The 27,827-nt window shown below is 39.0% G+C and overlaps 3 protein-coding genes across 12 annotated transcripts; all 3 read right to left on the bottom strand.

Annotated features, from left to right (window-relative positions):
- Positions 1 to 899: 899 nt before the first annotated feature.
- On the bottom strand, positions 900 to 14,861 carry LOC119722523 (short-chain dehydrogenase/reductase family 42E member 1-like). 3 transcript variants are annotated; one of them, XM_038192704.1, is made up of 11 exons: positions 14,840 to 14,861; positions 7,505 to 7,673; positions 7,243 to 7,338; positions 6,913 to 6,973; positions 5,924 to 6,042; positions 4,626 to 4,701; positions 3,952 to 4,034; positions 3,509 to 3,640; positions 3,270 to 3,399; positions 2,687 to 2,757; positions 900 to 2,351 (listed from the first exon to the last, which is right to left on the bottom strand). In XM_038192704.1, the coding sequence occupies exons 2-11, from the start codon at positions 7,580 to 7,582 to the stop codon at positions 2,130 to 2,132; spliced, it is 1,068 nt and encodes a 355-aa protein (XP_038048632.1). In that variant the 5' UTR covers positions 7,583 to 7,673; positions 14,840 to 14,861; the 3' UTR covers positions 900 to 2,129. The 3 variants fall into 3 exon arrangements, with proteins under 3 accessions (XP_038048632.1, XP_038048623.1, XP_038048641.1); XM_038192695.1 differs by lacking the exon at positions 14,840 to 14,861 and adding an exon at positions 9,579 to 9,819; XM_038192713.1 differs by lacking the exon at positions 14,840 to 14,861 and adding an exon at positions 9,469 to 9,559.
- LOC119722473 lies at positions 11,628 to 17,791 on the bottom strand. 3 transcript variants are annotated; one of them, XM_038192627.1, is made up of 2 exons: positions 17,353 to 17,791; positions 11,628 to 14,267 (listed from the first exon to the last, which is right to left on the bottom strand). In XM_038192627.1, exon 2 carries the CDS (start codon positions 14,238 to 14,240, stop codon positions 12,564 to 12,566), a length of 1,677 nt encoding a protein of 558 aa, XP_038048555.1. In that variant the 5' UTR covers positions 14,241 to 14,267; positions 17,353 to 17,791; the 3' UTR covers positions 11,628 to 12,563. The 3 variants fall into 3 exon arrangements, with proteins under 3 accessions (XP_038048555.1, XP_038048538.1, XP_038048546.1); XM_038192610.1 differs by lacking the exon at positions 17,353 to 17,791 and adding an exon at positions 15,769 to 17,322; XM_038192618.1 differs by lacking the exon at positions 17,353 to 17,791 and adding an exon at positions 14,905 to 14,996.
- A 1,948-nt stretch (positions 17,792 to 19,739) lies between these two features.
- On the bottom strand, positions 19,740 to 26,088 carry LOC119722489 (DNA polymerase subunit gamma-2, mitochondrial-like). 6 transcript variants are annotated; one of them, XM_038192674.1, is made up of 11 exons: positions 25,998 to 26,088; positions 25,240 to 25,435; positions 24,644 to 24,852; positions 24,392 to 24,533; positions 23,981 to 24,086; positions 22,114 to 22,287; positions 21,567 to 21,710; positions 21,224 to 21,301; positions 20,801 to 20,895; positions 20,320 to 20,416; positions 19,740 to 19,952 (listed from the first exon to the last, which is right to left on the bottom strand). In XM_038192674.1, the coding sequence occupies exons 2-11, from the start codon at positions 25,395 to 25,397 to the stop codon at positions 19,893 to 19,895; spliced, it is 1,263 nt and encodes a 420-aa protein (XP_038048602.1). In that variant the 5' UTR covers positions 25,398 to 25,435; positions 25,998 to 26,088; the 3' UTR covers positions 19,740 to 19,892. The 6 variants fall into 6 exon arrangements, with proteins under 6 accessions (XP_038048602.1, XP_038048611.1, XP_038048569.1 ...); XM_038192683.1 differs by having other exon boundaries at positions 20,320 to 20,377; XM_038192641.1 differs by lacking the exons at positions 19,740 to 19,952; positions 20,320 to 20,416; positions 20,801 to 20,895; ... (1 more) ...; positions 21,567 to 21,710; positions 22,114 to 22,287 and adding an exon at positions 22,339 to 23,674.
- Positions 26,089 to 27,827: the final 1,739 nt, after the last annotated feature.

Below are 27,827 nucleotides of genomic sequence, written 5' to 3'. Positions count from 1 at the left end.
GTATTTATATCTCAATTGTCTATAAATTACTTAAATTATGAACTGCTGTACAATTAAACTGTACAGACATGAAATATATAGAACGATCGTCTTCAGACGTTTTTGAAATGTTGTCAAAGACAGGATGGGGTTATTTTCCACACAGAATTAAAATCACAGAGAGAGGCCATTGACAAGGATGTAATAGTTATGCGCCTTTCAAATGTCCCTCCCCTCCCCACCCCCACCCCCGACGCGGGGATTTGGCTACGTTTTTCATGCCCCAGGGTGGGGATTTGGGTCACTCAAATTACATTGTTAACATTGGCGTGTTACATTAAAGGCAATCACTAGTGCGCCCCACGTATGTATATATCGGGGCATGGTCGGGGATTGTCACTTAAATTTTGCCCGAGGGGTGGGGATTTTGTCGCTTCAAAAGTGACAATCCCCACGTGTTGGGTGGGGCAGCCCGGGGGGGGGGGGGGGGGGAGGGGAGGGGAGGGGGGGGGGAAACAATTGATAGGCGCATTACATATTCTTGTTTATTTATAAGGGCATATAATTTTTCTGTAGATCTTTGATCTTTTTCATCAAATATACTGTTACATGTATATAAATATTTTGTGAAATTTTACAATTTTGGTCGTTTGAAATAAATCTGTTGCTAAATTACACAATAAAAGGCAATGAAAGAGTATACATGTACAGCCAAAGTACTGTTACCAGAAATATCCCATGTTTTGTATGGCTTATCAAAATAAAATTATAGGCAAAAATGTCTCCCAAATTATGGACCCATAGTCTAGAACTAAACATGAATGTATTATTAAAGCTATTCATGTATTTCCTACGCATCAGAATATATCAAATCATAAATGATAACCCATCAATTATTACAGACTGAATTTCTTTAAAAATCTTAATAGCAACAAATACAAACATTTAATAACAAATAATCTGGAATAAATGTCTTAATTATAATCACAACTATTACATAAATTGTAATACACAGTCTTTCTATGACAGCCTGACTCTGCATTAATGTACATGTATATGTACATGTACATCTAGAATAAAGCATCTACAATTACATCCAACTCACACAAGTTTCAAAGTTGTCGTCGGCAAAACAATAGTACCTTCAAAATTTGAAAAATTGTACGTAAAAATAGATTTCACAATGATTTCTGAATTTTGTGCAAGAAAAAAATTTGAGGTCTGTGCAAAAATCTAGAGTAAACCATTTACCATTTTACATAATTTTCAAAGTTGTCATCGGCACATCACCTTCACAGTTTGAAAATTGAATACAACAGACAAAACGTTTTCTGAAGGTTTGTGCACAAACATGGAAAACTTAATCTGGTTCAAGTTCACATGGTAAAGTTTTTCAAAAGTGGTAAATATGGTTAGGAACGAAGCAGCATTCCTGAGTAATCTTGTGTCGAGTCACAGACACCAGTACCTCTTCTTCACAACAAAGCACACATTATTCTCATCTCTCTTAAGAATATTTCTAGCACACCAAATGACAATGTAATACTGATAAACTGATTCGTTTTTAATTGTTTTGCACTACTTGCCAAAAACAAAATGACCAATGGGAAAACTCCAACCTTATGATTTCTCTAATCACCTAAGAATCTTACTCAAAACACTAAAGACACCAAAACACCATAGAGAAACGACGTGTGATGTCATCTGTCTTTGTTCTAGTGTGAGCACGTTGATGTCAATAATAAGCTCTGCGCGTAAACCAGAATACGCAGGAAAACTTTGGTATCTATAGACCTTGTGTGCTAAGGTGTTCGTGGGCAATTGTTTTGTTATCACCTGGATAGGTATGAGTGATCCTTTTGTGTATTCATCGTTACTGAATTAAACTAACAAAGAACAGCCTTTGATGAGACACCCGCAACGCATAAGGTCTATGGCCAGTCTGTGAATTAGTACTGTTGTAAGATTTTTTTTAAATGTTAAAAAAAACATAGGTAGGCATACTCTTATGAAGGCAAGTTACAAAGTACAATTATAGTACATTGAACCAAACTTTAAGAAAACCAATGAAGTTCTGTTGGCAAAAACAACTGCACACTAGTACACTGGCAGCCTCAATCCGAACCCAACCCAATGAATCCCTGCCCAGTCTACAGCAAAACTGCAACCAAGACAATGATGATAGTGATTGACAGAACGATCTTGAAGAGAAGGGACGAGGTCCAACTAGAGCTAGTTTCAGGGTCTTTGCCGTAGCCTAACTGACGTAAGTGAGCCAGGGAGTCTTCTAAACCCCGTTGGAGAGGCTGATAACCCAGCTGGTCCTGTGCCTTCTCATAGCTGACTGTGTGGTGGAGAGCTGCCTGGAACATCTGAATAAATTAACCATTAACCATAAAACTCAGTTAAATAAAACTAAACACTGACCAGAAAACTGAGTTAAAACTAACCATCCACCATAAACTGAGCCAAACAGCATTAACTGTTCAGACATCAGTTACAAACACATAAACCATTACACAGGCTATGGACAATTAACCTGGTTTATACCAAATAAAAGGAGATGCACCATTAACAATAAACTTGAAATGAACCAATTAAACATTCACTATAAAATAAGAGCTAAACAAAATTACTACTTGTTAATTTTAGAGTGATTTTTTTTAACTTATTAGAGTCAAGAATAAGATTATTCCATCATGCTTACCTCAGTTCTAGTGAAGCCGACAAAGTTGTAAAACGGTTTCACAAGAAAATGCACAATTTCAGACAGGAAGGCTGCAATGAAGAGCAATCAATTTTGTAGGTTTAAATGCTGTAAGGACTCACATTTGTTTGACTTCAAAATTATAAAAATTGCTAATATCTAAAGATAAAAGACAGAAGCAGAGCGATAGTTTTCTAATGATATCAAATACTTCAGTATAAGCTTGTTGGTTAGTCTTAATGAAATGGTTACAATTAAATGTTGCAATTGATGAATTTAAGGTTTTAAAAGATAAACCTGGGGTTCTTGGCAGCTTGACTCCCATTTTGAGGCATGTCACTTATCTTCACTTGTGATCTACAAAATCAATTGCCTTAAATTTGACATTTGGGTTTCTAGAAGCCCTGTGCTACAATTTGGGTACTGCTTTCCTTGGGGAGTTTTGCTAGGAAATTTTCACAAGAGATTTTCTTTTTAGGATGAGTGACAACTGATACACTGGCTTGAAATCCAGAAAGTAACGGGGGGGGGGGGGGGGGGGGGGGGGGGGCTGCCCACGTCACTTCATTATACTATTTCTTACCTAGGCAATATAGCACACCAAGTGGAAGCCAAGCATCAGGGAAGGTGTAGCCTAAGCCGGTGATGATTGGTTTGAAGAAAAGGCAATTGTTGATGGGTGTCTCGTCTGTGATGAAGTACGCCTGGTTCGCCTGGAACACAAGACACAAAACAATATCTCTGACAAGGTAACTATTACTGATGTTGGGTGAAACACCGCCCTCTAATGTTAATGCACAGAGTCCATTGTTTGTTCCTTACCGATATGTGATTCTTGCCTGCCGACAGCCCGTCTGCCGCCAGTAGGTGGCCATTCACCAGGTTGTCCACATGAACCCAGTTTGTTTTACTGTCAGGACTGCCCAGGTTTGCCTTGTAGATTTTTAAAATGCCCTGTGAGTGGATAAAAAGATAAAACACAATAACATCTTCCTTTCAATCCAGAAAAATACAGAGGATTATTTTGAGTGTTTATTTTGGGGCCTGACATGCCAGAGTTTGCCTTTTTGTCTTCAGCATTTTGAGCACGAACCTTATTCGTGCTCAAAATTGTTGCTTATTATTGGTGATTTATTCATTTCAGCAGTTTGACAGACATGGTTAATCTGGTTGAGAAACCTTTTCCCAATTTTCATTTTTTTTTCTGCTTACTTAATTAAAATTTAGTCAATTTTTGGATTGCAAGGGCATTCATATTCCCTTACCACAATCCTACTGAAATGTCTCTGTTCCCCAGCACCATAGATGCCCGGTGGTCTGATTGCACACGTGTGCAATATCTCACCATCTGCAAAAAAAAAACAGTACAAATTAGAAGCCTCAAGAAATGATTTTGCCCCACATGCAATTTATCATGAAAATATCCATATCTCTAAAATATACAGATGTAGATCCTTTAGAATTTAACCCACATTTTTTTTGTACAGTGAAATCTTGATAAGCCAAACCTCAAGGGAACAGGTTCAAAATTTGACTAAGCAGAGTTTTGAGTTATTAAAGCAGGGTTGTACATGTATGTCATTGTTATACTACTGATGGCAATGGATTCTTGTTTGACTTAACAGTTGTTTTGAGTTATCAGAGTTTAACTTATGGAGATTTCACTGTACATGTATGAAGTGCAAATATCTCATTAATTATAGGATTCAGAATAAAAACTTCAAAGTGTTTTAAAATTGCGAGGGAACCCTACACTTTTAATTCACTGAAATTGAAAGTTAATTTAAATTTTAAAATAAAACAGCCGGTTGAACCTTTGCAAATCAGAGCAATTTAAATAAGGTCAGACATGAGCATGTTTTATGAGGGTTGGTTTTTTGCTAGTAGTGACATGTGCATTGGATCCTGATGATGCATCTGAAGATCACAATCTACTCACTTTGTGTTTGTCGTCCGTTTGATTTTAAGACAAGCACCTCTGCAATGCTTTTAGTTCTGGAGTAGTCATCTGCATGCTGTAAAGATCACAATCAGGAATCTTGACCTCCTCATTTGCAAATGAAGTAAACGTACAAACTCCATAGCTTTGCCAGATACACAATGTAACTCATTCCAAATTGAAAACATTTAATATGTTAATTATTGTGAAGTGAATCTATTCTGCAGTATCACACAGCAGCACAGCTGATAACGTATCTCAACAAACTACAACACAACTAAAGGTCAATGACTTACAATATAAATGATACAGTGGGAATTATAAATTCACAAATTTCAAAATTCATACATTTTTCTATACAACTTATAATCAATGTCAAGTATTAAAGCATGCCCTAGAAAGGTCCATCAGCCCACGTGTGTTGTAAAAGTTTTGCTCCGTACATTTTGCATATTGCTGTGAACAACCTTTTCCCATGTAAAATAAAATTGCCTTAATACAGCAGGGTACAAAGAGTTGTTTGGAATTCATATCAAGAAAGTGTTGACCTACAGCTGATAAGCAGCTATTTTTAAAGCTCCAGAGATATGAATTATCGCGTACAATTCTACTATTGCTTTGGGGTAGCTTCATGCAACAATCCAAAATCCAGCGTGCAGTTTAATTTTGCCGTACAATGTTATGTTTTCTAGGTTTGTTTGACTTCAACACAACACTATGAGAAGAGAAACGCAAAAGATTCACACGGTTGTACCTTAAGTATGCAACAACTCAAAGTCAAGGACATAATAAATTGTGGCAACGTTTCTAACAGCATATAATTAAAATAATAATATATTACATTTATATAGCACTTTCTACGGGTGTTTCAAAGCGCTCTCTATTTTTTAGAGACAGGTAAATGAAGTTGATGAAAATATGAGACACATTATGTAGCGCCTTTATTTGGGTTTACAAGGTGCTGCGGCACACTTTGCAGCCACTGCCACTTTATCTAGTGACCAGGTGACAAAGTAAAAGATCAAATTTGGAAAGGGGAACATCCATTCTTAGTATTAATATTAATGTATATCAATTGTCATGTGTAGAACAAAATTAAGAAAAACGAACAAAGAACAAACGAAGGCACAAAAAACTTAATATCCAAATTGTGTACAAAGTGTCAAAAATGGCTTCAGATAAAAATTCCTTCCGTAAGTCTTTACCAGATCGAAATCCGTTATATGATTTTTTTTTTAAGCAAAAAAAAAAAAGCAGAGCACAGACAAACCAACTCTCTGAAAGGGATTGTAACTTACCTCCTCAGGAGGGATCCGTGGGAGCTCTGCCTCAGTAGCCATGTCAAACGCCTTGCTGCCCAAAACAACATTGATGGTACTGGTGTAAACTAGCCGAGCAACGTTCTGCTTGATGCATGCTAACAAAAATATAAGTGAGGATAAATAATAATTGTTATAGCATGCAGAGGTAGCTACTACAAGGATGTGGTGCAGTAACTGCAGTTAAGTGTTCTCCAATCTTGCTGCCGTTTTTGTTCGGCATTAGGCGAGTACCTAGTGGACAGAGGCCATATTCTGAGAGATGTATCAAGATTATTCACTGTGTTTATTCCTACCCCCTGCAGCAAGGCATGATTCCAGATCAATATTTTCATATTTTTGTTTGCTAACTTGTAAATAACAAAAAGTCAAAAGTAGTTCAACATTTGAATTTCCTTGTTCAGTAATTCCTCCTTGTTCAGTATTTCTAACAAAACCTCTTCCCTCTGGGTAACATTGTCAAATGATCTATGCCAAAAAAATTCCCAAATTCCAACGGCACATACTTTATGAAAGCCAACCAAATGTTAGATTTCAAAAGATTTTGTTGGGTAAAGGTTCAAAGAAACATCTATAAAGGTTCTCAAATACCCTACAAAATCTATTGCCCAACCAGGTTCACTGGGGCACCAATTCGTATGAAGTGCTGAATTTATGCATTTATTTGTACGAAGATCAGCCATGCTTTTTCAAACTCTCAAAGACACTAAAAATAGACAAAGTTCACAACACTTGTAAACAACGACCAAAACTGTATGATGCCACAGTACAGGTTATTCACGACACTTAAAATCTATTTTTAGGTGCGTGCGTGACAATTTTAGATCAGTGTACTTTGTACCTTCAAGTTCATAGTGATAACATTCATGGATGAAAATGTGATATCTCATGCTTCATTTTTTTAAATTTCAAAGTAAATAAAAGTAGCCACTACCTCTTACAGACAAGCAATAGAATGAATGTCCTACCTTCTATGACATTTTCTGTTCCTCCAACATTGATGCTCTCTATAAAATCTCTTTTCTTCATCTGAAAAAAAATTCAAAGAAAAAATTATGCCATTAAATAGAAGCTTGTTTCACATTCTTTTAAAATAAATAACTCAAAAAAGAGTCAAAAGTTGAGCAGACAGGACAATAAAAACAATGTTAACATAATTTGCATTTTATGAAAGACTTGACTTTTTACAATTAGTTGATGAATTTGTTGAGAGAAGGGCCAAAAACGTGGGCTTAGTTTGCATGAAATCACACTGACTTGTTGGTGAAAAGGATTTTGTTGACAAATGAGACATTTACCATTTCTGCTCCTGACATGCCGAACGATGCAATATGGAATACGCAGTTGACATCTTTGCAGAGTTCCTCCACCAAATCTCTGTCCCTGATGTCCCCCTTCGTGAAATTAACAAAAAGGAAAAATGCAACTCAACACAATTTGTTATTCTCAACCAACAAAAGCTTCTAAAATCCTTATTATTGCATTCAATTAAACAGAGAATGTAGATGCAGGCCTGTACACCATTGAAATTGAAAGTGAAAGGAATAAGCTTTTCCTAACCTGCACAAATGTGATATCTTTGCTGTAGTCCTCAATGGGCGTTCCTTTGTCGGTTATAACCACTGCGCATCCAAGCATGTGTAGCGCCCTCGCTAGATGAATGCCAAAGAAACCACCGCCACCTGTCACCAGAACTTTCTTTCCCTTGAGAGACGGTACATCTAATGTGCTGAAATAATAACAATGTTGGCTCAAGGTGTTAAGTCTGTTTGAATTTAAATATCTGCCATACAATGGGTTGTACTAACAATGAAATAAGGCCGAGTAAAAAAAAAAAAATAGTTTCTCGTCCGGGGTTTTTGGAAAAAGGGAGGAAGCGGGGCTTTTTATTTTTAATTTTTTTCAAGATGACCGCCTTTTCAAAATTCCTGCAACCGTTGGTGTTCTACTGTTCAAAGACACTTTTAAAGATGAAAGACAAGTTGGACAAGAGAACTGAACATATTTACAGTGTCATTTAGAGTTGTATTGGTATTGGTATTTATTTTCCGATGAATTTGTAGACTTTTTCAGTGTTTTTCTACTACATTTTTCAAAAATAAAAAATAATAAAAAAATCCAGGCGGCCTCCAAAAAGGAAGCGGGCGGGGACGAGAAACTTGTTTTTTTTTTTCTTCGCCTAATGCAATATTATATAAATTTAACTAAAACAAATTACAATAACACTTATTTAATCAAATTTAGGGCATGGATACATGTTAAACTAAGCTACAGATTTCCTGTCCTTTATTTTCAAGTTATTATGAAGAAACTATTCTTTAAAAAATACTGCCCCTTATGTTTTTTCAGTAAATCATGCTTCAATATTTTCGGGAAAAAAGTTACAACCTGACGCCACTTCATGTGGAGAGTCAAGAAAATTTTCTATTCCCTAACATGTCTTAATCATTATTGTCAGGTTGCAACATTTTTACCATATTTTCCCTGCTAAATTTGACTTTTTAGGACATGCTAACGCTTTCTGATGGCTGAAGTTCACTGCAGTGAAATATTAAAAATAAGTGATTTCCAAAGCATGGAGTCCAATAGCCCCATAAATGTGGCTAGTTTACTGGACTACCTCCGTAAATATAGGCCACACTTGGAACATGTAGGCCTATCCGAACATGCAGAACTTTGTCAAGTTTTTATTTTCACATTTAGACTTTGTTTGTAGTTTATTTATGCTTTAGAAGCACATCACCCTCTTTAGTTTAAAGCAATAGAAAATTAGTCCCCCCTTTTTCAGACATCTATATTTCATATAATTTCAAGGTTCGTTTGCACACGTTTGCGCATCTCAATTCCAAAACATTATTACAAATTACATAAAAAGTAGATGTCTGAAAATTGGAGGGACCAATTTTCTGTTGCTATAAAGAGGGTGAGTATGCTTCTAAAGTGTAAATAAACTACAAATAGTCTAATTGTGAAAATCCCAATTTGACAAAGTTCTACATTTGTGGGCACATGTTTCAAGTGTGGCCTTTATTTACAGAGGTAGTCCAGAAATTGGCCACATTTATGGGGCTAGGACTAGGAGTCCATAGTCCAAGTATGAGATTCTTCCCTTTTCTCATGAATATTTAGTTTATTTCAATGGATACTTCAAATACGTCCAAAGATTGATCATTGCAACAGCGATCGTGCGCGGCCTAGCGGATAAGAGACTCATGTATCAAGCAAGCGTCCGAGGTTCGAATCTTGATGAAGTGAGCGACTGATTGATAAATAGAAATTAAGGAAAGGAGGGGGTGAGAGTAGAGGAGGGAAAGTGGAGGGAATAACCATAAACATGATAAAAAGAGGTAACTTTTGGCGCTAGAAAATTAATTGAAAAAAGTGGTGATCGGATAGCCGAATTTTTCCGATCATGCAACAGTGTGCAATGCATGCTGTGCCTAGGTTGAATAACTCCAGCTGACATGCTCATCAGGAATTCATGTGACTTCTTGTTTGATGGGTATTTCAGCTGAGTTACTCACATGACTCGGCTAGGCGGCTAGCTATGGTACCGTTTCGCCCGCCGGTTGGTTGATGGGCTTCTTGTCATTTTTTAGTGATACGATCTGACCAATAAAAGTGACTGGATTACCTCAGTAAATCACCCACACGTTCTCTGTGCCTCTCTGAACCTATCCATGACTTGACGGTTGCCATAATCTCCCAAATGTACAAAAAAAATCGACAAAACGAACGAGGAACGAAGCATAGAGCAAGGAAGTAACTTCGAATTCGATGCAAATTTCAGTGATTCCAGCTGATCTTGTGTTTAGTCGGATACCGTCCACAATCAAGGTACAGCTATAGCTTCAACACATGTAGGGACAAATAACCACACCGATAAATAAATGGACTTGTAACCTAGTCCTCCATTTGCTTTCCCAACTTTCGCTACGAGGGGCGTGGCGCGGGAAGGGCGTTGTGTGGAACTTCTACCATTCAGCCAAAATATCACGCTTTCCATATAATTTGCGTATATACTGAAAATAAACAAACCAGAGAGCAACTGTTTGGATATACGTAAAACAAACGTTTTGTTAGGCAGGAATTTCCATTTTTTTCAAAATCACAAGTTACTATTTCATATTAGGGTAGGCTCAAAAATTATTCATGTCCAACAATGTTTTTTAGCCTTCCCCCACCCCCATCCAAAAAAACTCACCAACAACAACGGGGGAAAACAATTTCAGACAATAATGTCTCAAAAAGACTCATATTTTACATACAAGTGTTTATTACACACTTTACTCACGTTAGAATATTTGAAAGGCACAATTCTTTAAAAACTAATGTTTGTGTGAAAATATTAATTTCTTAAAAGGGCATTTTTTTTCTGGATCCTCAAACCCGAGGAAAACAGCTGTTAAATTTCAATCATCCCCGAAAAATAATTTTCCTTGAACAATGCCAAATACTTGACATTTTTTTTCTTCAGTTTTTGTAAATGTTCACTTGTACAGTGCAATTAGGCTGACGCCACTTTTTTCTTCATAGGCCTATAGGCCTATCATCTCAATAAAAGGTCAGTCGTTGCAAAAATGTTAAAAAGACACGAATCTGGGACTGAGAAACATTTTCCAATTTTGTTAGAAAATACTTGGAAAATTTACTCACTTTGTACACAACCGCTGATGTGGCGTCTTGACACAGTGTATGAGATTTACATCATTGTTTACACCGGAGGAATACAAATTTTCGTTGTCTTTAAGTAGTGTTCGCAAAATGTTGTCGACAACTTTTACACTCGTTCAGTTAAAGGGCGTGGGCCCGTGCAAATGCAATCCTTGAAAATGCACCTTTGCGCCCCATACATTTGTTTTCGATTTTTGTTTTTCCATTTTCAAAGGTATATTGGTGCCTTTTTGGTTTTCATGTTAATGCCATTTCCATACTCAAAAGTGTGATGTCGTTTCAGGCAGAAACCTCAATGTTATTATTTCAGCACCAAAATTGCCGGAATATTAGATATTTTGCTGCGTAAATGTAAAATTCTGTTCTTTTGTGATTCGTTGCATCAGTGCATAGCATGTAAGCCAGTGAGCAGACTTTTCTCACAAAATGTTTTCAGTTAGCACATTTGTGGGTTCACAACTTAAACAGAAAAATCCTTTAAAACTGAACAGTGTCTTCCTGATGACATCACAGCAACAGCGCCCACAGTTGTCCGGAAAGGAATGGAACCAGGCGCGGTTCTAGAACCAATATTTTGGGGGGCTAGCACGGTGGATCCAGAATTTTTTTCAGGGAGGCGTGCTGAAATGTTGACCGGTTATTTTTTCCAGACACTTAGGCCTCCGAAAATCAATAGGTAGGTGGGGAGGGGGGGGGGGGGGGGGCTCTTGCCATATTTTCAATGGGGAGCGCCAATAAAATCCTAAAATAATTCACACTATATTAACTAATGCACCCTTGTCACGGCTATTTCTTCTTTAGGGGGAGACCGTTCGCATGTACATCACAATCCTTCTTTTTGCTAGCCCCCCCCCCGTAGAACCGCGCCTGAATGGAACATTTTAAATATTTTAACAAGTGCACTTTTCAATAAAATTAACCAAAAAGTGATGTCAAACAGTTTGCATACATTTAAGAGTAGAACGTTTCACAAAATATGTTCTTAAAGAAAAATTCATCGCATAGACCCTTTAAAAAGAATAGAAATAGAATAGAAAATAGTTTATTAATCAATCAAGGAAATTACATTTGCTACCGGTACAATAAAGAATGAGTAGTTTACAATCAAAGATATGCAATTTTACAAAAACACTAAAAATTACATGCTATCACAAAAACACTAAAAATTACAACCTATCACAAAAACACAAACAATTACATGTATTGGAGATTTTACGGTAAATCAAACTTACAATAGAAATCAAACAGTTTTAGTATCATGAAATTTAGTACGACAATCGAAAAAAAGTAGTTCTTGATGTATCTCAAAATGAATGCCATGTTGTCTTTGTTTCTCTTTTAAAATAACTAGGAATAGAAAAATAGGCATCGTTTGTATCAATTTTGTGAATCAATTTTAGTATCATAAAATTAAGTACGACAATCGAAAAAGGAGTTCTTGATGTGTCTCCAAATGACATGTTGTCTTTGTTTCTCTTTTAAAATAACTAGGAATAGAAAAATAGGCATCGTTAGTGTTTCATCATTTTAATGTTAAAAATACATTGTTTCCATGTCTAAATTAGACCACGTTAGACATATACGTTCAAGATACAAATACATGTACAAATATGCGAAAAACAGTTGCTGTTTCAGTTGAACTCTGCATTATAAAGTGGCACATTGTGATTACAAAACAACTTGTCTCGCTGGATGGTCCGATAAGGAGGTTACCGACCCTCATCCCAAAAAGGTTTCGAGCATTTTGTTTTCTCATTACTGGCAAATGTTTTACTTTTTCCCCGACAGGAAACAGTTCTGCGGCCAGCAGACCTGTAAACCTCTCTATATGAATTATGATTAATATACAACGCGCAATGATTATGATTAATGGATCTTCAAATCTGAAAAAAATAAAAAATAAAACAAAGTTGAACAATTTTCCTTTCAGTCGTGGACGCTCTGTTCAGAGATTTGTCCAGGAAAAGTTCATCTGGGTAAGTTGTGCAAACTCCTGGTTATAGGGCCGGAAGAAATCCCTGAGTTGTTGGATGACGTCGGGACCGAGGTCTGCTTTAGGTAGAAACCCAGGGGTACTTGGGTGTGGGCAACCAGACCGCATACAAGGCGCCTGTCTCTTCTTATCGTAGTAGAACATGCTCCTCTTGTAAAATGACTCCAGACCCAGAAACTTCTCCAAGTTCTTGAGTTCACTGTACAGGTCTTTATCCACGCGCTCATGACTCAATATATAGAATCGATCTCTCGGAAAGCTCTGCAACCACCTCTTGAAATGCATGGAGTAGACACTTTCTCTTGTCAATCCTTTGGACATATCTACCTCACCATTACGATTGAAAATCATTTCTACGAAGTGTTTGGCTTGTGTGGCAGGCGTTTCGCCTCTGGCCATGGAGGGGTTGCGATTGAGCTTCAACTCATATTCGTGTCTGAAGTCCGATATGGTTCTCTCCACGGGATCCCGCACGCATACCACGAACTTGACATTGGGCGGTAGATCCTTCAACATCCTCTCCGGTACATTCTGGAAGACGAAATATGACGGTGATTTCTCAAACTGAAGCATGTGTTGTGAGCTAAACCCCATTCTAGATAGGTAGTAGTCTAAGCCTATTTCGTAGTCAATACTGAAGTAATGTATTTCTTCCAGTAATGCGCGAGCAATCTGTGGATGTTGCACAAGGTAGTACAAAAACGCTGTTGTGCCGCCTTTTTTTACTCCAAGGCAAATGACTGTAGGTAAGCGTTGTTCATAGCCCAGTTTGCGCATGCCGGCTCTGAGCACGGCCCATTTCTTTTGAGCACTTAAGTTTGGCCAAATAACTGTAGCCTTCTGCTCGTCATATTTCAGTCCTGTAATGTTCGCGAAGGATGCCTTAACATCTGAGGACATAAACCTGAGTGCATTTCCCAACAGTTGGGATGAGGTGATGGAGTACCGTCCGCCAGTATGGAGACGGTTCGGCTGAGCAACTGGTTTAGTTTTAACTGGTGGGGTTTTCTTGACGATCATTTTATCGTCCTTGACGATTGACGTTTCAGCGATGACTGTTTCATGCTTGATCGAATGTTCATCCTTGACGATCGAATGTTCATCCTTGAAGTTCCCTGTTTCATCCTTAAAGTTCCCTGTTTCATCCTTGAAGTTCCCTGTTTCATCCTTGAAGTTCCCCGTTTCATCCTTGAAGTTCCCTGTTTCATCCTTGACGATCGCCGTTTCATCCTCCACGTTCTCATTGATAATCGGTGCGCGGCGGTTAACAATGTTATCTTCAACTTGGTCATTCTTCTTGTCTGTTTCTGAATCAAGAGCAGGAATCTTTTCACCGTGGTAAATCGTTCCCAAAGACTTGTCACCAGCCTCTTCTATTTCTGAATCGGCTGCAGAAATCTTTTCACTGGGGTTATCCCGGTCGGATCCAGCGGCACCAATGTCGCTTTCTTTCTCGTAGCGGCTTTTTATTTTGGCAACATCAAAACGGCTGACTGGGGCCACGCCTCCCAATCTCTGATATACAAACCATTGGTCTGGTTCGAATACAACCAGAAAACGACCGAGTGTGAAGAATGCTAGACACAGTAAGAATACAGCTCCCTTGGTCTTCAGACTGCTTGAAGACATGGTGAAGGTGATTCTCAAGGGCACAACCTGGAAGAACAATTAATTTTTTTGTTTAAATATCAATTTCAGATGTTATTTTCATTTTATTTTCCCTTATATCGGAAAATTGGTTTGTAAAGCGGCTGCGGTGTTTGCCCAAACACCACAGCCCAGCTTGAAGTCGAGGTGTGGTATTAAATGTTGAACGTTTTTTGAAGGTATAGTCCTATACTGTACTAAACACACTGAAGTTGATCAAGGGCGGATCCAGAACACGATTTTTTTTGGGGGGGGGGCCCAAAAAAAATTTGGTTCCCCAAAAAAGTGGGTCAAAAAAAATTACGGCGTGGGGTTCGGGGCCCGCTTAAGGGGCCCGAAAAAATGTTTGGATTCTAGATGCTCTGTGGTGCGATCTGAGGCAATTTCTGACCACTTTAACCAATGTTTTTTTGAGGAAAAGATGGTGGTGTACTCATTGCCTGCCTTTATTGCGATGTCACATAAAAAAAAAAAATTGGTTTCGTTTCTTTGGGGGGGGGGGCATGGCCCCCTTTGGCCCCCCCCCCCTGGATCCGCCCATGAAGTTGATCTTATCAACTTGATTGTTTCCTGAAAGTCACCTCTAAACTGCATTAATAAAATAAAGTGACCAACAAGAAGAGAAAGAGGCGAATTCTGGTACAACCATGTATGCAGGTGCGGACAAATCCATAAGACGATGTTATTTTTTAAAGGCCACACGAAGAAATTTGTGATTATTGCAAAGAGTCGTCGTTACGTAATGATCAGTTTCTGCAGCCCTACCAATCAATATACATGTACATGTATTCAATTTCAACAACTGACAGAATAAGCCATTTGCGAGTAACCTATACCCTTTGGGATTTACATTTCAATAACATCTGGTACACTGACTTGCTCAGAATGCTTGGCACATTTTAACTTTGAATTCTCCAGACCAAAGACACTGTTGCGGGCAAGCTCTTACATAGTTACGTAAGAGACGCTCAGCATCAAAACATCGCTCACAATGGGTGAGAATGCGGGCACAAAGACACCAGACCATGCCAGAGCTGGGTGTTGCCAGCATAAGGCTTGCCCCGAATCACGTGATGTAGTAACAGTCTCTTTGGTCGGGAGAATGCAAAGTTAAAATGTGCAAAGCATTGGATTAAGTCAGTGTTCCAGATTTTATTCAAATTTAACTCGCAAATGGCTTATTGTTTCCATGAACTAGCCAGCGGTATATCACGGATCATATACACATACAAGGATTAACTGTCACATTTGACGTATATTTCCCGTGTAAATACTTCATCTATGACGACAAAAACTGCACAATACCATCTTTATATCACAAATAGAAGTATTTATGTTTTAACAAGTTATACATATTTCCGTTTTATATGTCCTGTAAAAAAACACACGACAATATACCTGGAACATGACTGGGCTTTCATATCCTAGATTTTAAAAGTGCTAAAGGCAAAACTTGGTTTCGTTTTATTTTTTACTCATGCACCCTGTATTACAACTTTAGCAAGCTTACCTGTGCCAAGGTATAACCCAAGGTGACAAACAGAACGCACTCTAGAAAGTAACAAGATTTCATCTACAATGTATAATAAGAAGCATAGCTCAGTAGCTTCGCTGCGTGTTAACAACGGACAGTCGCTGTATATGGTCCAGCTCTGCACGGTGTAAAGAAGAGATCGTCGCTACTTTTGTAGTTGTGCGTCGGAGCATAACAGCCAGCGGCCATTTCAACAATAACATCGTCTATCTCTCGTTAATACAAAGTTGAGGTGTGGTTTTGAATGTTGTACGTTTTTTGAAGGTATAGTCCTATACTGTACTAAACACACTGAAGTTGATCTTATCAACTTGATTGTTTCCTGAAAGTCACCTCTAAACTGCATTAATAAAATAAAGTGGCCAACAAGAAGAGATAGAGGCGAATTCTGGTACAACCATGTATGCAGGTGCGGACAAACCATAAGACGATGTTATTTTTTACAAGCCGCACGAAGAAATGTATTGCAAAGAGTCGTCGTTACGTAATGGTCAGGATCTGCAGCCCTACCAATATACATGTACAATGTAATGTATTCAATATTCAACTAATCATGGACAAATTTTTCCATGAACATTATATTTTTGAATATTCATGCTCCTACGTTTTTGGCATTTATTATTGAAGTCTAATAAGAGATAACTACATAACCATGTTAACGCCGAGCACAATATCTTGAGCTTTAAAATGAACTATGAAATATCGCAATTGTTTTATCGGGTCGGGACCACATCTCTCTCAAACTTTTCAACGAAAGCCTAATTAAAACTGAGATTTGGGTAAACAGTGTTCTCCTCGGAAAAGGTGTCACATTTGACGTTGATTTCCCGGGTAAATACTTCATCTATATGACGAAAAAAATGCACAATACCATCTGTTATATCCTGAACTATTTTTTTAAAACAAGTTTGGAACTTGTACATAATTATCTACACAAGGAGTGGTTTTGCTTTAAGTTTTATGAAAATTTGTCTGTTATAGATGTCATGCAAAAAAAAACGACAAATTGAATGGCACACATGGAATATTCGCGATTTACATGCCAACAGGTATCCATGCGTTCAACCAATAAACCATTTGCGAATTAATTCGAGTTACATCTGGTACCATGACTGCTCGAATGCTTGGCACATATCATTTGTGAATTATTTATTTGCAGTCTTATTTAAACAGGGTGGCCTCCTCAGTTAAAAAAAACTGCTTTCCTTGAGGGCAAAAATAAGATACAAATTAAAACTATAAATCAATTAATTAAGTAATATTTAAAATAAAAAAAATAAAAAATACAGTTATTAAAATGTTATTAAAATGTAAATGAATTCTCCAGACCAAAGAGACTGTTGCTGTATCACGCGATTCGGGGCATGCCTTACGCCAGCAACCCCCAGTTACTGAGAGACGTGCACGTCTTTGTGCCATTTTCACCCATTTTGAGCAATGTATAGAGAGCTTCTCTTACCCAAGTGCAAGAGCTTGCCCCAAATCAGCGTATTTGCCCCTGAATTAATTATAACGTTAATCGGGTAGCCATACATGACAAGAATCATTATACAGGCTTACCTGTGCCAAAGTATAAACAAGGTGACCAAAGAACTCTAGGAAGTACCAAGAAGCATTTCTTCATTCATGTAAATAAGCGTACGTGTACAGTCGAACACCTTGATAACAAGGTCCTTGGGACTTTATAAATTCATTCATTCATTCATTTCGGGATTTATTGTTAGTCCAAGGACTAAAAAACAAAGACTTGGGACCTGAAATCTTGCTTGTAATAAGCATGACGTTGTATTAACAGTGCTCTTCTTATCAGGGTTCGACTGTAAGACATAAGAATAAGACATAAGAAAACGTTATTAATCTCAAAATAAAGAAATTACAATGCTCGCAAAGCCTGCACTCTACGGTAAAGAAGATCGCTTCTTCTGTTGTGCGTCGGACCAACAAACAACATCATCTATCTATAAGGCCAAAAAAGTCTCAGGTTTCTGGTATGGAGCTTGTCCCAAAAGTGGTGCGGCGACGCGGCTTTTTATTTTTTTTTTTTTTACTTTTTTCCCCTTCAAATGTCGGCTGATGACTGCAAATGATGGCCGACTAAATTTAGTGCAAAAATGTACGGGAGCCCAGAATGGCCACATAAAGCTTATACTCGATCGTAACCCCATAAAAAAAAACACGTTAAAATTGTGCAGCAGCAGGATTCCAGTCAAACCAGTGAGTTTGGCGGTTTTGAGACATCATCTTACATAATTGAAAAAAAACTTTTCAATTTTGCCGACGCGCGTATGGCTACGGCGACGCGCGTGCATACCAGAAACCGGAGACTTTTTTTTGGCCTATAATCTAACATTAACAAGGGGCTGCGGACGCTTTTCAAACTGGGGGGATTCACCAAAAAGGGGCCCTTGTCCCGCTGAAAAAGGGGAACCTTCCGTTGGTGCCCAAAAAGCGGGTCAACAAATTCACAGCACACATGGGGTTTGGGACCCGCTAAGGCTCAAGGGCCCCGGAAAAAAAAAGATTTTAATGCTCTGTGGTGCTATCTGAGGCAATTTCTGACCACTCAACCAATTTTGGTGACATTTTTTCTCGTGGTGGTGTTCGTAGTTGCTGCTTTTTTTGTGACGTCAATGGGGGGGGGGGGGGGAGGTATGGCCCCGTTGCCCCCTGGATCCGTCCTTGGCACACCACACACCCTCCGCCAGCGGCAGTAACCTCTCTGGGTCCGCCCATGAATTTGACTAGTTATGTAGAGAGACCAATTTATTTTATCGCGAGAGGGGCACTGCCACTTTTGATGGCCAGCTCAGTGACCAATTTATTCGCGTGAGGAGGAGCACTATTATTTCTAAAGGCCAGTTTTCCATGAAAGAGGTACAATTTTCATGTTGCGAGCTAGGCACTAATAAATTGTGCTTTCGATGGCAGTTTTTCATCTCGAGAAATTATCGTGAAATGCACTTTTGTTTTTGATGGTCAATTTCCCATCTTATGTTGACAACGGACAGTCGCTGTACATGGTCCGGCACTGTTCGGTCTAAAGAAGAGATCGTCGCTACTTTTGTAGGTGTGCGTCGGAGCATAACACCCAGCGGCTTGGTTGGCCATTTCAACAATAACATCTTCTATCTCTCGTTAATACAAACACTGTTAAAACAAAGTCTGGTTAAAACAAACGTAAAGTCTTGGTCCCAACTGTGCTTTACGTGCACAATGAATGGGACTGATGGGATGGTCCGCTTAATACAAAATTCTGATATAAGAAACATCTTGGCTACGTACGGTTAACTGTATTATTGAGAGTGGACACGCGAACACCTTTATAACACGGTCCTTGGGACAAATTACCTCGTTATAACAGGTACCTTAATTGTATGAATAGTAATGGAAAATAAAAAATCCCGAAGACCCGGGACGTAAAATTGTGCAGGACGTTTTAACAGTGCTCTTCTTATCAGGGTTCGACTGTATAATCTAACTATAATTCAGAGATTCTATATTTGTCTGTGGGGGCTGTATGCGCGTTTGTTTATGATGTAAACCAATGAGAGCTGCTGCAAAGAAGTAAATGTATAAACAAAAAGTATAGACTTGGGGGGGGGGGGCAAGTCTGACCGGCCATATACCTTTGTTGCCTGCTGAGGAAATGTCTGTGTTATCTATATTTTAGTGGACTTTGTTAACTAAGTGAATTCACATTTGTGCACCTTTAATTTTTATTTTGGATTCTAGTTGCTCTGGTGCAATCTGAGGTGATTCCTGGCACGTTCCCCACTGAGTACATGTAGCATGAATACTACGAAATACGAAATAGATAAATTTGCATCGGGTTTAGTTAAAATTAAAATCTTACAATTTTAGTTTTATATAAATTGTAGTTGTTTTTACAGCAGGAGCCCCCCCCCCCCCCACTCCGGCTAGACAATCAAATCAGAAGACCAAGTCTCTCAGTCTTTTGAGAGTAGACTCTCCGTTGCTAGGCATGTTTATTTCATTTGCTGTCATACTGTAAGATCGTCCACAAGCTCATGATTCGTAACTCGTATGTGCTGCAGTCACCGAGTTGCTCCAGTCATTAGCTCGTTGCGCTATTCCTATCCTCATCCAGCCTCTAGGTGGCGCTCTATAGTTTCTCTTACCTCGGTGATGTGCAATTGTTGCTGAAATTATAAATATAAATAGTGTTAATCAAAATTGTTGAGAGGAGAGTATATAGAATATAAAATGGTTATTAAATGTCATCTGAAGTTTAGCCCAACAGACTGATGTGGTATTGACCTATTGCCGTTTGCGAGTTAGCCACGCCCCTTAGACAACCCTATGGAATGTTTGTACAATACGTTTTGTTTGTCTCAGATTTTGCACGTTCCTCGTCCATTTGTATATCATGTAATTGGACAATATTTCACAAGCTGTGTTGACGCGATTCTACCGCGATAGGTCAATTGTGTGGGTAAAGTGGCTTGCCCAAGGACACAGCCCATGGCTTACAGTTAGAATCAAGCAATGTTTCTTTTATTAGCTCACCGTTATCATTGTGTCCCTATGCCGCATCCTGACTACACCAGTCTTCAGAGTTTTATCACTAAGCAAGACAACAAAGGGGATACCCATCTCGTCAAATCTAAATGAAAAAAATAGTAATTAAAGTTTAAACAGAAATGATAGTCAAATATAATTTTATGATACAGAGTTTGTGAGTAATGTAGTAAGGTACTACAAATTTACTTCTTTGTTCTAGGTCTGAATTCTTCTCAAGGTAACATGTGGATTGGGTGTTTAGGTTTGGTGACCTTTGACTAAGGTATTCCATTGTCACTGTTTATCAGTTTTACATTTGCCTTCGTTAGAGTGATGCGGCTTGTGAGTAACTTGAATCTTGCTTTTGACTTCTGTGCAGGAAGTAATGGACATAATTCTGGTTCATAAGTTAAGTGCACAATCTATTTTTTTTCCGGTAAAACTCAAGCAAAAATATAAAACTTTAAGGAGGACAACTGATACAAACCTTGCTACATGTTGGCCAATGACTGGGCCGAGCTCATTGACACGATGGCAAGAAATACTCCGTTTGCGCAGCTCTTTAGCCAAATATTCACAAATCTGTCAATCGAGATGAAAAAAGTGGGTAAGTTTTTATAGTTCACTACAAATACTCCAAGCAGCCAAGATATCCGAATATTTTCTGAAAAAAAATATACTTGCAACGATGATTTCTTATTAGTTTTGCATTCTGATCATCCTTTTTTGACCAGAAGTGGTCAGCCCAAAAAACATGTTTTGTAGCCTCAAACTGCTAGCATTTTTAATCTGAAATTTGTAAGCAGCAAATGAAATCTTGAAGGCTGTCACATAACATTTGCTCTAGGGTGTAATCATGCAAAGAGTCCAAACCCTTTCATCACATAAAAATCTAAAGCCAGCTTCATACCTCAATTATTTCCTTTGTTCCCTTGATGGGTAGAACAGCTACTTTGATGGGTGCAAGTTTGACATGCAATCTCAACACCTGTACAATAAATATGGAAAGAACACAAAGTTTGGAGATACATGTATATATCCTCCCTTTGGATTTACACCCATACTTCAAATTCACTTTTCAGAAGTGAATATCTACTCATTCATGAGAAAACAAGTAAATGACAGAAAGAGGGTTGCTACCTGATGCTGCTTTTTTCTTTTTATATCATCTCAATGAAGGTCAGTCATTGCAAGAATGATGACAAGACATGAAACTGGGACTGAGAAACATTTGACTATGATGCGCCACTTACTGTTCTGTGGTTGATCTTCTGGCCCTTGCTGTCCATTCTCTCCTTTTCTTGATAAGCATCTAGGAGTAATGCCAGTATGCCCCTCTCTAGACCACATACCATCTCAACCACCTGGGGTAGAACGTTCTTCCTTCCCTCCCGACCCTGGCATATTGAATCACAAGAGAAGTGCGCTTGGTACAGGATGATTGTTCTGATTTAGAAGATATTAAAGTCTCAATTACGCAGCTTACGGCCTTATGAACTACCTACACAAGTATTCCCTTAATGGAGATGCATCTGAAGGACCGTTTGGGTGCCATGTTGTCTCCAACATGCATTCCACATTTTTGCCTTTCTCAATCTAAACACACCAGAGTATGAAACAAAAGCTGATAAGACTCAGGAAATAACATCGTTGTACAATACATTGCAACAGAAATGCCTAGTCTTTGTAAAGAAAATGAGAGCCAGTTGCTATGGCAACGAGCCAGTGGCCTCTGAGTGAGATCATGTCTACAAATTGGTCAGTGATTTTTGAGCCGATGTCGAGCCTATGTCAACTCACATGGAAGTCTACGCCTGTCTCCTTCTGCAGCCGTTCCAGTTCACCACTCCCTCTGTTGGATATTCTTTCAATCGTCTCTACTCCCCAGGGAAACTGGAACTGGATGTCTGTTGTGCGCAGGAGTTCAGACTGCTTGGTCTCTGACATCTGGAAGCTAGACGGAGCACCTGAAAACTGTGTGTGAGAAGCAGGCCACTTAAAGGAAGAACATTTAATGACAAAATATGCTCTTGGTCAGAAAATTAATTTATTGAATTAAATCACCAAAGGACTTGTTATAGAAAAGTATACAAAAAGGTGAAATGAAAGTGCTGGAATTCAATTTTGTGTTTAACATTATTCTTTTGTATCGTGCCAAATATATTCATCAATCAGTTTACAGATTGCCTCTCAACTGATAAAAATTTACATGAAGTAAGTACTGTTCATTTTTTTTTTCTCGTAAGTTTTGAATACATAAAAATGGTTCCTAACAACATCCTGAAGAAATACTTGATACAACTTTGGTAAACATTTTATCTAACATCCTGAGAAATTATTTTGGAATCTAATTTTTTTCTCTGAGAAAAGCAACTTGATGAATACCATTAATATTTAAAAGACTGTTATTTTCATTTTAATTAAAATTAAACACCTTACGTTTAAAACTTCCCACTTACAATTTTGAAGCGTTGATTCATACAATACACTTACAGACTCTGTGCACAGTATGCCCTCTATTTAGTACAAATATGTCATTGTTTGGAGAAAAAAAATAAAATCACATTCCCTGCTCATTTAAAAATGGCATTGCATGCTTTAGGTAGAATGCAGCTAGTTTGTCCAGCATGGCGTTCCAGAGCTCTACGTCTGGAAGAATTCGCTCCACGTACACGTCTCTGTCCGTGTAGACAACAAAATCACAGAATGGCGCACCGGTTACCATCAGCTGACCTTGGACCTGATAGTAATAATCGTGGTCCCGTTTCAGAGCGAGGGCGCTGTTGTCGCTCGTAGATTTCACCATGTAAAACTGTGGGATGGATGCGACAGCTTCACGAACCATCATGCCTCTGGCGCTGTAAGGACACTTGACTTCCAAGATACCAGTCTGGCCTCCATTGCAGACCTTCCCGTCCGGAGAGGCACCAAGAAAACTGAACGCTGGGTTGACTACAAATCCGCAATTGTGGAGGTGGAGATGTGGATTTCTCTCTGCAAACACCATCTTAGCTTCATCTTCATGGTTCTTCCCATACATGACAGCTGGACTGCTATCTGCTTTAGAGTTGAAACCAAACAAACTCATCAGAAAGGATTGGTTGACTGCCTTCTTCCTCTTCAGAATCTTGCCAAATAAGGAGCTCGTTAGTCTCTTCTCCCTGGTTTCAAACCAGTGTATGCAGCTTGCCTGACCCACCGTGGCTTGCTCTAAATCCACAGCCTCCTGCTCTGTCAGAGGGGTGACCGCGTTGCACTCGGCAAACTCTGGCTTGAGCGTGAGGCTAGCCTGGATAGGGAACCTTGTGTTCCCGCAGGTTGCCTTGCTTTGTGGTAGTTTGGAGCCTTTGGAATAGTTCCTCTGTGAAATGGAGAGACATAGTTTTAGACTTCTCACCAGGTTGCCTTTATCCGCTGCCCTCCTCAGCTCAGGAAACAGAATGCTGCTGAAAAGGCCAACAACTGCCTTGCAATAAATCGCTTTGAAGAAGATGGCAAGCTTTCTCTTTTTCACCATTGAGGGGGTACTGGTACACAGAGTCAATAATAATTGCTTTATGATTTATCATTAGGGAACAAACGTCAGATTAATTCAGAATTTAGGGTAGGAACTGGAGCGACAGTCAAGGGGGGGGGGGGGGTCTGGACAAAATTGGTTTTGGTTTACCTTTCTCCACCACTGAATCCTGTCTCGTTGCCAGTCAATCATCCAACGATCCGCAGTCTTAGGGGAGCAGTAGAACTGGGCTGTCATCTGAGTAAACTCAGGCAAGCTGCAAAAAAATAATGAAAACTTTGAAGCTAACATTATACCCGTGTAAAAGCTTCACTGTGAGAATAGTTTTGGTAATAATTTACCGACTTTTTGGCCAGGGTTTTGACCATGGTACCTGAGACGCAATTTTCAAACAAGTTTCACTGAAATGGCCAAATTAACTGTCAAAAACATCTGCAAAACTAAACATTTATTGAGCATTTTCATTTTAATCTGGCCAGTTGTTGTTTACAGAAATTGACACTATTTCAAGATCCAACAACTGCACTCAGAAACTCATTCTCTTGAATAGCCTTCACTCACTCAAAGATATATCTGTCGTGATCGTCATCTGTCAAGCTCTCTGATTGGCCAGTCCTTCTGAAGCATTGACCAATCTGGGCCAGGCCAAACGGCAGTCTGCGACTGACTAGCTGAAGTGTGTTGTAGTACTGGGAAATGGTACCTGAAAATTAACATTGATATTTTTTTTTAATTTGTTGAACTTCAACATATTGCAGAAGAAAATGTCACGAAAGAGTCTTAAACAGTTCATCCAAGTTTTTTCATGTTTACCTTGATTGAGGGAATCACGAAGTGTCCAGTTCAAATTCTCTTCCTGTGTTTGCATCTTATCACTACTTGGGATAACGGAAAGTCTACGATGATCGTTTATATCATCTGAAGAATTCTCCGATTGGTTAGTATTTCTTATAGACGTCTGCTGTACCTGTGAGCTTTCTATGCCAAACATATCTTCTTGAGATGAAACAACACTCGTCCACCTTAAAAAAGAACAGAAAATGTGACAGCACCATCCCAAGTCATCTAATCTCAAGTCACATGCTCACTAAACTGAACCATGACAATAGGCTGGCACGGACATCCGGGAATTTTTACGTTGGCTTGTCAAGCTCCCAGACCTAAATTCTTTAAAATCAGTGGTTCTTGAGTCAGGACTGCTGACTAGTAACAGCTAGCAATCGATGAAAACTGATGCGCAAATGAATGTACATTTTGTAGATGTTTTTCATCGGATGATGTCACTCCGCCCCAACCTATTGCATTCTTTTGTTATTTTTGTTATGTTCATCTTTTGTTCCTGCATATGTGATTAACTTGTGATTGACTTGTGATTGACTTGCATCTGACAAGTTTCCGAACAAGCATACCACTCATTCTGAATGTTGCGCCTCAACAAGGTGCCTAGGGGTCCGTAGTCATAGCAACCCTTGACCCCTGACCTCCCGAGGACACAAGATGGATGGATGTATCCATAGCGACTGCATAGTCCAATCAGCTTCTGCAGAAGGCCTGCCTCTTTGCACATTCTCTCAAGTCAGCAGACTACGTCTCTAGCGCTCTCAACTGCAAGTAAAAGAGGGTCAACTGCATTTTCACTGATCAAAGTTTTCATGTTGATGGATTATAATTGTTGACTTCTTGAAAGTTTTCTTTGATACAGAGGTAACACCCCAAGGAAAATGAGCTGCTCATCCCCACACACCATGTCATGGATACCACTGATCTGTATTATGATCTATGCGATCACGGGGTCATCTATTGGGGCATTTCAATTGAAAATACGTCCCATTATGCTTAGGATACAATCATGACGATGCAAGATGGGGCGTATTTTCATTGAAATGCCCTTCCAAACACATGTTCATGAAGATATTGCGGTACCCGTGGAAACATTTCAGGGATACCGCCATATCTTTGTGGTCTATAGCAATGAACTATGACCCCTCAATTGTGATTAAAATTTGATCTTTTTTGTGTGCAAATTCATACTGTTCTATTGAAATTCAAATATCAGAATTTTTGAAATCATGATTGCCGTCTGCCATATATTTACGGTTTACGTTTTTGGTTATATCACCAATACATCACTCGCCCAAATAAGAAAAAAGAAATCATGCAACCTTACGGCCTTATGAAAAATGAAGTTATGCTTATGCACGAGACTTCTGTGTTGGCGCGCCGCCTATCGATCCTCGCCCTGTATAAGTAGCCGACTCTGGAGGGCGCTAGATAAGTTTCGCTGTTGATTTTGTCGATGTCAACAGACATGACAGAAGTGAACATTGGTCCTGAGTTCAGTGCATTGAGGGTTTTAGCATTTTTTTCAAATGTTTTACTGATTGTGTACTTCTGTGGACCGGTATCGAATGTCGAGAAAGGTGGGGTCATTTAGCATGTTGTTGTTTGTTGTTAGTTGCTTTTTCAGTTTGGTCAGTTGGTTTCATCATGCCATTCATGGAGCTATAAAACACATTTATAGCTCCATGGTTCATCATCTTCATCATCATGTTGGGCGCGATCGGTCGATCTGCGCGATCGGTCGATCGCGCTGCGCTATTAGTATTGGTCGATCATTATGCGATCGGTCGATCCCACTGCCACCAGTCGAACACATTTTCTTTCTAATTCACGGCTCTGGAGGAGTTTTTTTAATAAAAGGTCCAAAGTAAAGTCCAGGATATCCTACAGAATTGACCCATCATGCAATGCGATCAACCGAGAGCACAGGTCGACCGATCGCGCCCAACAACTACATAAATCCGAAAATTTGGGACTAGTATGTATGACATATTCAATTAAATTAATTCATTATCGTTCAATTCATATTCCAAAAAAGTTCATCCCCTGTTTGAGCTGAATGAGGAACTCTGTCTTTTCTTTTTCACCCACAGATTTGATTCATAATTAAATGCAACACTTTCAAGGCATCAGATGGAGCGGGCAGCCTCTAGCCTGGCCAAAACATCTCTGTGGTTGTGCTCATGTTTTGGATGCACAAACACCAATAAACCAGGCAAACAAGAAGTTGAAAATCTGGCTCCAATCAACCAATACATCCACAGATTCCACACAAGAGAAAGCTGTGGATATGTCACAATCAGCAAAAGCAAGATGGGGGAGCAGAATAAAGCCCACTTCAGCAGAAAATCTCTCTGTGCAACAAACTAGATCTCTCTCCACTAAAGTGTCTACATGTGCAATACCAACATCAATTAAATTAGTGGATGTAACTTTACAGGGTATAGGCAATGAGAATGTGCAATCTAACTTGATGTTATCAACCACCAAGTTGAAAGCATATCAACAAATACCTTCAAAAGGTCAAAAGAGAAATGTATCAACAGGTTCTATTAAGCAGATTAGTCAACCACCAAACAGTAGTTCAGGTGTTGTGGATCAGCAACTTACAGATCAGCCACTGGATAGTGACACAATAAACTCCACTAACACATCAACTGAGACTCCACAAAATCAACACAATGCTACTTCCACTGGGGACAAATCAAGGTCACCCACTCCCCAACCGCCAGACCCAGAAACCTGCTGCGAGAGCGGTTGCGCCAACTGTGTGTGGATAAGATACGTCCAAGAAATGCAGGAACACACGCCACTTGACAAGGAACAAGCAAAGAAAGTACTGGATCTTATTGAGGATCACAATGTTAAGATGTTTGTGAAAATGGAGTTGGGGTTGTAGGATCGCGTGATGCGTATCAGAGTATTATTATCATCACAGTATGTTGCAGCCTACTTGATGTGGAAAAAGGTTTTGCACTACTGTGAGGGAAAAAAAAAAAGTTAGAAACTCCTCCTCTGTAGTTTTAACTTGCCATCCATAGATTATTTGTCACTAAACCCAACATCAAAAAATCTGGTTTTTTAAACTTAAGTTGAAGACCTTACGTCTGTTAGGTCTTCAACTACAGTTTGGACAATTTTTGAGATAATATTTTGG

Source organism: Patiria miniata, unplaced genomic scaffold (assembly GCF_015706575.1).
Source record: "Patiria miniata isolate m_02_andy unplaced genomic scaffold, ASM1570657v1 HiC_scaffold_1, whole genome shotgun sequence".
Taxonomy (NCBI): Eukaryota; Metazoa; Echinodermata; class Asteroidea; order Valvatida; family Asterinidae; genus Patiria; species Patiria miniata.
Note: the sequence above shows the minus strand (reverse complement) of the source record. Positions and strands in the feature narration are given on the sequence as shown.